Source organism: Nicotiana attenuata, unplaced genomic scaffold (assembly GCF_001879085.1).
Source record: "Nicotiana attenuata strain UT unplaced genomic scaffold, NIATTr2, whole genome shotgun sequence".
NCBI lineage: Eukaryota > Viridiplantae > Streptophyta > Magnoliopsida > Solanales > Solanaceae > Nicotiana > Nicotiana attenuata.
In genome coordinates, this window is record NW_017676298.1 from 12,364 (window position 1) to 22,541 (window position 10,178).

Consider the following 10,178-nt stretch of genomic DNA (forward strand, 5'->3'; position numbering starts at 1 on the left):
TTGCATTTCCCGCTCTATAAATGAGGCTGAGTTCATAGCCTTAGGTAAAGCCGGTGAAGAAGCTGAATGGCTCCGAAATTTCTTGGAAGACATTCCGTTTTGGCCTAAACCATTGGCACCAATATGCATACATTGCGATAGTCAAGCGGCAATTGGAAGGGCTGGGAGCGTTATGTATAACGGTAAATCTCGTCATGTACGACGAAGACAAAAAAACCGTTTGTCAATTACTCTCTAGAGGAATTATAACGATTGACTACGTAACGTCAAGCGATAATGTGTCGGATCCACTTACGAAAGGCCTAACTAGAGAGGTAGTTGAGAAATCATCGAGGAGAATGGGACTATGGCCGAGAATAAGTCATTGTGGCGGTAACTCTACCTAGAAGATTGGAGATCCCAAGATCTAGGTTCAAGGATATTAAACAAAGTCATTAATAACGGTTCAACATTGTCAACTAAAATTTTGGTTCATTCTTGTGATGAGACAATGTTCAGTACCAAGGTATAGCATTAAGGCTTTTTAATGATTTCTAAATTTGATACGGGGTATATCAACTAATGTATCTACGGAATGACACGTTTAGGAATCACCTATGTAAGTGTGAAGTACTAGCCGCTTCAAGGAGAATTTTGTAAGGCCAGTTCTTTATGCACTTATGAAACCAGGCGGTGTTCATGGCTGAAACGAACACAACAATGAGTACCAAATACGGTTAACGGTTGATTGTGTGACTTATGGTTGTCTATGTATACAAAAGTTTGACGGTTCAAAGAAATCAAATCTAACGATTGACTGAGTATATACGACATAAGTTCACTACGGAAAGTTCAAAGGGAAACCTACTTATCCAGATGCGATTAATCCTTGCTTGCGAATCATACAGTTTTTCATGCATATTTCTGTGATAAAGCCATTCCCCATTCATGTGGGGGATTGTTGAGTTTTTTAAGCTAAAATAAGCTTAAAGAGGGTGAATAGGAAATGGAGGAAAAATGAGGCCAGTTCTCTACGCACTTATGAAACCAGTCGGTGTTCATGGCCGAAACGAATACAACAATGAGAACAAAAGACGGTTAAGGGTTGATTGTGTGACTTATGGTTGTCTAGGTATACACCAAAGTTCGGCGATTCAAAGATATCAATTCTACCGATTGACCGAGTATATCCGACATAAGTTCACTACGGAAAGTTCAAAGAGAAACCTACTTATCCAGATGCGATTAATCCTTGCTTGTGAATCACATAGTTTTTCATGCATATTTCTGTGATATAGCCATTCCCCATTCATGTGGGGGATTGTTGAGTTTTTAAATCTAAAATAAGCTTGAAAGAGGGTGAATGGGAAATGGAGGGAAAATAAAATATTTGAGTTTTCCTCCTTGACAAAGGGACATTGTCCCATATTGGAGAAGGAAAAGATTTTTGATGGGTATATATATAATTTCTCTTCTTTTAGCTCTTAAAGAGTTAAGAAAAAGGCAAGCCTCGTGCCGTCGTCGTCGCTCGCTTGGCTCAGCTTCGGCTTCGGTTTCAGATTCGGATTCGGATTCGGATTTGGTCAAATGATCGTTCGATTGATTAATTTTTTGGACAAAATTTATTTGTTAATAGTAAATATTAACGTAATATTATTAAATAGCCATTTTTTGTAACGAAAAAATTAATATTAATGGCCGTTTTACGTAATTGACCTCTGAAGAGTTGCACCTCTTCATTTTGAACTCAACATGTTGGCTATATATATATCAGTCCATTCTCTCAGATTTTCCATACGAATTTCTGAATTCTCCTCCTTTCTTCTGCATTGTTTTAACTACAAAGAAAGCAACATTAAGTGTGATTTGCTACCGATCATTATGTTTGCTAAAACACTGGGGTTTGAAGTACCGCTACAACAGTATGTAATTCGTTCTATCTTGGGAGGGAATAATCCACAACCTTGGGTACTAGGAGGGGATTAAGTTTCTTAAGGAAACACTGTGAATTCAGTGGGCTTGGATTAAATTCTGTTTCTTTTCATTTCTATTTATACGTTATTTTATATTCTCCAAAATTATTTTACAAAATACAGTTTACTAACATAATTTTGTATAATAATTGTATTTAAGTTATATGATATTGTAGTTGTATTTAACTGGGCAGAAATAATGTGTGAATGTTGTAGATTAGTTGTAAATAAGTGTGTAATGTACAGTTAGTTGTATGAAATTTATTTTTAGTATGTGTGAAAGTTGTAGATAAGTTATAAATAAGTTGTATATTATAAAATTAGTTGTACAAAATTTATTTTTAGTTTATATGATGTTGTAGATGTATCAAATTTGTATTAAATTTTTACAAAATTTATTTTTTAATTTGTATGCCGTTATACATACATATTTATCATCTCTCTGTTCTACTTACGCTTCAACTCCAACTAATTTCGAGATCATTGATATATATGTCCTGTTTGTGGTGTGTGCTTCTTTCTCTTTAAAATTCCAATTAAAATAGAGCTTGGTGAAGCCGGAATTAACTTTTGCAAAAGTTGGGAATATTTACAGAAGCTTTGAAAAAGGACATGGAGGATAGCACAAATCTGTTCCAAATTTCTGGGATGAACTAGGTGAAAAGGAAAAAAGATAAGTCAGCTAAGAAAAGAAAAGATTCTGCAATGAAAGAAACAATTTATATTCCTTAAGGAAAACCATGTTGACAACTAAGGAATGCAAAATAATTCTGCAATAGAAGGAATAGTTGATATGCCAACTATAGAAATAGAGAATAGGGAACGTGGCGAAGATTAGTTGGAGTTGAATAGGGAACGTGCAATTAAGGAATGTAAAATTTTGGGTGGAGAGAGGCAGCATAGAATAGGGAAATTTGAGGGGAGGAGAGAAAACAAGGAAAATGGTGTAATTAAATTTCCTAATTTAAGGCACAAATAATGGATTGTGAGCCTTTTAAGGTGAAATGTATATAATTTGTAAGTAATCCTTGTTTAGGGCGGGTAATATACAAAATTAGAACAATTTTGGTAAATAAATTTTACAATATTGTATAGGAACGAAAACATCCCTATAGTTTAACTCTTTTATTTTAGGCGTAATGGCTTCCTGACCACTTAAATTTGTAGGGCTTTTAAAAGTCGATACATAAAATTTAAACTTTGCCATTTGAACACTCGAACTCATGATTCCCTTAACTAATAAACATATTTGATGCCTATGTGACATCAGTTGGTCCTAATCACCTGCCGCGTGAGGAACACAACGCATAGGAGCGTGAAAGCCCTCCTCCCAACGCCCAATAGTCCAAAATGCGTTGTATTCTTGTATATGCATAGAAATCTGTACCCAACTAACAAAGCCTCGATCCCTTTAATAAACTACCTTGTTTGCTCTTAACTACCTACACCGCAAGTTGTTCCTTATATCCCACTACTAACTTACAGAAAAATAGAGCTATAGTAACTATATTCTCCTAATCTTTTGCCCACTGCCTCAGTTTTTCACTATAGCATTAACTAAAAAGTCTTGTTTTTCGTTATATTTCCACAAATTTTTAGTTAATAAGAAAAGAAAAAAAGGAGTTGTTGGCATGTTCCACAATTGCTAGTGAAGTTGGAGTACCTCAACGAAGGTGTTCATGCGAAACAGAGAGAAGCCATAGCGAAAGAAAAACAAGATGGAATTGGCGAAGGACACAAGGCTTTGGAATATAGGGAGCTTCGATTGGGAAGTGAAGGTTTTGAAAACGAACTCGCGTCCATCCCAAAAGCCAAATGAGGAATCAGATTCAGAAGGTCGGACAGGGAGATTTAGATATTTCGTGTAATTCAAAGCGTAGTAGTTCTTGGTGTGAAGAATGGAGGCACCGGCCTTGAATGTCTCGCCGGAAATAGTCACCGTTGCCATGCGCCCTCCGACAGCATCGTGCCGCTTGAAGATTCTGATTGTGCCGATTTTAGAGTTTGAATAGCTCCGCAGGAAGTGCGCCACGGAGGAGCCGGCGATTCCGCTGCCGATAATGCAGACAGTCGGAGATGATACCGTGGAGATGAGTACAAGTGATAAAACGACAACATTAACGGCCGAGTGGAGATTCTTCATCATTTCGTTGCTTACTTGATATGTTATTAATTAATGGAGCTTCTTTATAGCCTCTTTGTTTAAGCTTCTAAAATAAGCTCAATTTTTTTTTTCAGTGAAGTTTGACTAATTAATGGTACAAAATGCCTACTCATCATCATATGTGTAACAAATTCATTGATCATTTGCTGACTGAACTGATATGTATTTGTATGTGTAATACACGCGCGTAAATTCAATGGTAAAATGTGTTTATTAGTTAAGGGAATCATCAGTTGTAATATTCAAATGGAAAAGTTTAAAATTCATGTATAACTTTTAAAAGCCCTGTAAGTTTAATTGGCTAGGAAGCTAATACACCTTTATTTTACATGGTGGTCAGCTTTTTAGCGTAGCCTGAAATGGGCTGGGTGGCGACCCGTATGCTAACCTGAATCAAGCTCCGGGGCTCCTGAATCCTGATTAGGGAAGAATTATCGTCAAAAGCAGCTTGGAGCTGCAAAGGTTCTCAGGTACGCCAAATCCGTTAGGCTAATATAGCAGGATTGTAATGCATGAGTCTAAAATCTTAAAACTTTGAGCTATTTCCAGAGTATTTGAATTCCAAAGCCGATCTTGAAATGTTTGTCTACTACTTATCCTCTTTGTGCTTTTTGGTTTTGCCATTGATGGCACACTTCCTTTGAGAAAAAGGCGGCTTTATTTGGTTGCAAGGGCCGTTTGAAAAGTTTCTCATAAGAAGTGCCATTGAATTAGAAGTAAATTTTGATCTCTGAAAATCAAATAACAATGTTCTGTGAAAACCTCAATTCAAACACACAATAGTAGAGTACTAGAAAGTTGGATAGTGTAATTTGATGAATAAAAGTATTTCTTTTATTCTAAAGAAAAAGTAGTATTTCTTTCTGAAAGTCAAGTTAGAATCAAGCCTCTCCATTGGCATTTCTGATTCATTCGTAAGTGGTCAATGAAGTGGGTCAGGTTCCAATCCCAGCGGAGGCAAAAACACTAGGTGTTTTCTTCCCATTCGTCCAAGCATTGATGGACAAAGTTACCCGGTACCTGTGCGTGGTAGCACGCATCACATAAAATTAGTCGAGATGCAGGCAAGCTGATCTGGACACCGCGATTATCACAAAAAGATAATCATTTAGAGGATGATGAATGACTAGGTAGATCAACTAGTAGAATCCTCCCCCATCCACTTATTTTAAAAGCTAGTTTTCAAATATTAAAGGAAAACCAAATGCCAGAGGTAATACGTGTATATGCGAATATTGTGGGCATGAGGTGAGACTTAAAGTAAAAGGGTATTTGATCTATTTAATATCTTGCACAGAAAGCTTAAATTAGTTTGCAAGAGTAAAACTAGATTTCCTTGGCTTAAAGATGGATATGGAAAGCGAAATTGATGCTAGGAGAGGTGTTTCTTTGTCAAGTGATAAAACATGGATGCTAGTTATGATATCGTGAAATAGCAACAGTCCTTTGAGGTTTCATGGTCAGGTTATGCTAGCTGCATCATCTTTCTCATTCAGCAGAGAAATTTTCTGCTAATGTAAAGTTTATTATCCTCTAGATTTTCCATGTTCCGTAACATACAAAATCTTGGGGTAGTACCACTATCTTTTCCCTCATCAACACAAAAGTATTCTGATGGTTTGGCCTGTGAATTTGTTATTAATTGTACCTTACTGGTGCTAGATTTATCTCACTGCATTTGACATGACATCAGACCTCAAGGGATGAAACTAAAGGTCCTTTTGTTAGGAACAATGGCATATCAGCATTTAGTGTTCCTTTTGATGCGCTGCATTCTTATAATCTTGCCGAAGAGTGCAATGACTGCGCTACATATGTCAGAATATGCTACATGTTATTATGTTTGCGCTCATTTGTTGAAAATATAGCACCAACTTTTCTTCCTGAAAATTTATGACCTGCTATCCAAGTTATTTATAGAGAAGGGATTTGTTGGGCAGAATAAATTTCTCAAACGCAACTAGATACTGCAACGTTCTTATCAACTAATTATAGCTCTCTCGTCATCCACAAATATTCACAATACACAGGTTCTAGCAATTGAAGCAAGGTGAAAAAACTGATAAAAATGTGAATCCAAGTCTTGACCCTTATGTGCCTTTTTCTCCAAATGTTTGGACTCTCATCCATTTTCTGGACAAAGATCCTGCATTTGTTTCCATTTCACATTGACTAATACAAGTATCACTCTTCAAATCTTTTGCAGTAAAAAGACTTGCCCGCAAAAACTGCTGCTTTAGACTTCGATGGTTTTCTGATACAGAGAGCTGTATCTCCACCGTTCTTTCTCCACAAAGTCTGCATCAAGAAACTGGGCTATGAATGTCCAAAGCCGGTAAACATCTTCAAAGTTGGCCAGAAAGCTAAGGGCAATTGTAACTACAGATATGCCAAAGTCAGTTCTTTTAGATTTCTTGCTCTCTGCATCTTTTTCTTCACCCTTCTTTCTTTCTATATTCCTCTGCTTTTCTTCCTCATACTTGTCTAGAAACCACAAGCGCGAAAGAAGCCCATGGCTGAGAGAAATATTGTTCCGATCAGCAAGCTTCTGTATGAGAATGGGTTCCACCCTTTCTCCTTTCCAGTCAAACAGATTAAACGCCAGAGCTGTTCCCCGGTCAAATTTTATCTTTGGTCCATAGATTCTGACTAGAGGAAAATGGTCCAACCTATTTGGATGCTGAAGTTTCAGTAGTGCACTAATGAGCCAATTAACTAGATACCTTCTTCTGTTACCGATTTGCATCAATCCCAGCGAATCCACATGATCCAAGCATCTGCAATGAATCTCCAAGCTTTCCTTTTCTTCCACCTTAGTATTGTTTCCTAGTGAAATAATGGATTGATCTGGTTCCTCTTTGCTCTTTTCCTTTTGAGCAACTTCTCTTTCTTCTTTCCTCGAGGTCTCACTGTTTGCAGGAACATGAGCTGAACGCGAGCCAGATATATGTAGTTCATCCAGCTTTGTATAAAAGTTGGATTTTTGTTCAAGCTCTGTGCCACTGCCTGATGAATCTAGAGAATTTAAGAGCTGTGTTGGTGGAACAAGACTTACAATGCCTGCGCTAACAGAAGCTTCCAACATTGATACGACTGATTTCTTGACAAGGAGGCATCCGAACCCTGTAGGATTTTCACCAAAAATCTTGTAGAAAGAGCAAATAAGGAAGTCAGGATGGAAGAGTGAAAGTCCAAAGCTATCCATGTCTTTTGGTCCCAATGCACATGCATCAAGCAAGACATGCCAACCATTTTCCTGTGCCAAACTCATCCACTGGTAAGAGTAACTGGCTCCAGTCACTCTTGACTGTAGTGGGAACACAAATAATCCCTTTGATTTCTTTTTCTTCTTCTTCCTTATAATTAGTTTCCTAAGTTTTTCCGAGTGAATTCTTAGCCGTGGCCACTTGAATTCTGCTGACAATATGTTAGCCCCTCTTTTTTCTGATGTATTGACCATGGTCTCCAATGCTTCACTCTCATGGTCATAAACTGTAAGAAGTTTTCGACTAGTTTGGAAAGGGTAAGATTCTGCTATAAGCTTGAAAGCTGATGATCTATTAGCAGTAAAAACCATTGAGTATTCATTTTGAGACATGTTAAGAAAATTCATGATTTTTTTCTTGATACTAGATTCCAATTGTGATCCATGACCACCATGTAGTAGCTCAGATTTGAGATTCACAGACTTACAAGATATGTCAAAGAAAGGATAATCACAACATTCATTAGATGATGATGGAGAAGAAGAGGATGTCATAGGGACAAGTGCAGAGAGCTGTAATTGAACCTGTGAGTAAGAGAAGAGACCAATGCCAATGTAATCCAGGCACACATGGTTGGAGATTGACAGATGATAGTATTCTTGACTTCGAATTTTGTCGACTTGGCGAGTTTCTGAGTATTTAGGGTAGGTTTTGATTAACTGAGCAAATGATTCTTGATATGAAGGAAGGGATTCATGGTTAGTGAAATGGGTATTTGGGAAGAAAGAGGAAGTTGTTGTGGCTGCGAAGCTATGGCGGCAAGCTGCAGTAGTGCTTTTGATCTTGGGAAGAGGCTGCTGGTTCTGGGACTCAAGTAGTATAAGGAGAGGATTAGGGCAACAACCCTGTTGGCCTGATATTTTCTCAGCCTCTTTCATGTAAGAGGATGACATACTTTAGCTTCTGGATTTTTTCTAAACAGTTTGATGAATTATCTCCATTCAACTCTTGCTTTGTATTTCTTGGTTGTTACTTTCTATCAAGTCAGCTTTCATGTTTAAATAGTGATGCTTACTTGTTAAGAAAATGACCCATAATCATTGTCCTTGAGCGCGTTTTGGCCAGGTTGCTACCAATGGGACCCGGGATAGATTTCTTCGAGCTACTGTATTTGACCTTTTCTCCATATTCAATAAAGAAAAGTTCTTCCTTTTTGCCCTTTTCCCACTCATTCTCGTCTTTGCTTGCAATATCTGCTAAAGTTGACTCAGCTTTAACAAATTAAAAAAAGAGAAGTATATCTCACTCGCTATCGTATTTTACTAATTCAACAGAATATTATAAAGTTAATCAGTCCAAACCTTTTACTGTCAATGTATTAATCTATATTTTGCTCCTTACAGTTCCCACTTTCGTACAATATTACCACTCTGTTTGGGTCTATAAGGTCCGAGGTGCGGCCTTCTCTGGACCTCGTGTGAACTGTTACGCGGCGCCTTCCTGAGATTCCTTGGAAGGGCGACGTAAGGCTAGGCAACTGGTGTCAGTGCAGTTGCTGTCCGCCAACTGAGGTCCCCTCCGTACGCTAGACGAGATTGTCAGTGCCGTACGGGAAAACCAATATCAAGAGCAATTGAGAGAACAGAAATGAGAATTCAGAATGAAAGAAAGCTTGATTGCATTAATGAAAGCTATTACAGAAAAGCAACGCGGTGTCGAGGGGGAGAGACACCAGTACAGAGAATTGCTTGCTTGCTAGAAAGTTTTGATTGCTTGATCCCCCCTAATAGTACTTAAAATAAATAATCCAAAGTTACAGGACTAGACTTGATTAAGCTAGAGAAACATAATAGAAGTACATGAAATAAAACTACTCTATATTTACAATGAAAATGACTTAGTTTTCTATAAGGCAGCAGCAGGTCCGTTGTCAGCAGCAGTGTCTTTGGCATCACGGTCTGCGCGCGCGGCGTTGTCTGCGCGCGCGGCGCTGTTGGCTTCTGCCTGCGGCTTGGCGAGGGATATCGGTGGGGCGACAGAGGCACCTGCGCGCTTGTCACTTGGCGCGGCCAAGACCACGGGGCCGTCCGTGGCGCTAGGCATTGGGAGGTTCGCTAGGACGCCACGGGGCGCGCCCAAGGGGTCATGGGGCATGGCTGGAAAGCCGCTCATGACATTCTCCCCCACCTGAGTTGGCGACGTCCTCGGCGCCTTACTTGCAAAATAATCTTCAATGAGGCTCTTGTAGGCTTTGAGGTTTGTTCCCCTCTCCCAAGTATTCTCTTCTGCATCACAGCCCTGCCATTTCACCAAAAACTCTTGGTGATCTTTCCTTGAGGCATGAATCACTCTGTCATCAAGGATAGCTTCAACACGCCTTTTCCCGGTTGAATTGGGACCTCGAATACTGGGCATTGTGAGCTGGCTCCTTGAAGGATCCTCCGTGTCTTCCTGAAAAGGTTTCAGGAGACTGACATGGAAGACAGGATGAATTTTCACCAAGCTGGGGTATCCACCCGGTATGCAACCTTCCCAATACGCTTTTCAATGGACAAGGGTCCAATGTATTTTTGCAATAGGCGAGGGTCATGGACCCCTGCAAATAAGTACCGCTTTGGAATTTTGACCATCACTTTGTCTCCTACTTGATATTCAACAAAGCGACGATTCTGATCAGCATGCCTCTTCATCCGCTTTTGGGCTTTGACAAGATAGCTCCGCACTATCTCCAAATTCCGCCTCCACTCTTTTGAGAAGCTGGCAGCTCGAGGAGATTTAGCCATGTTTGGTGCATTCACAGTGTGTGGGAGTAGCGGTTGCTGTCCGGTAACAATTTCAAAAGCGCTTTTGTTGTAC

At 39.1% G+C, this 10,178-nt stretch overlaps 1 protein-coding gene across 1 annotated transcript; it reads right to left on the reverse strand.

The window, feature by feature from the left end:
* Nucleotides 1-5,600: 5,600 nt before the first annotated feature.
* LOC109220916 (molybdenum cofactor sulfurase-like) lies at nt 5,601-8,529 on the reverse strand. Its single transcript, XM_019385385.1, has one exon. It carries the CDS (start codon nt 8,273-8,275, stop codon nt 6,353-6,355), a length of 1,923 nt encoding a protein of 640 aa, XP_019240930.1. The 5' UTR covers nt 8,276-8,529; the 3' UTR covers nt 5,601-6,352.
* Nucleotides 8,530-10,178: the final 1,649 nt, after the last annotated feature.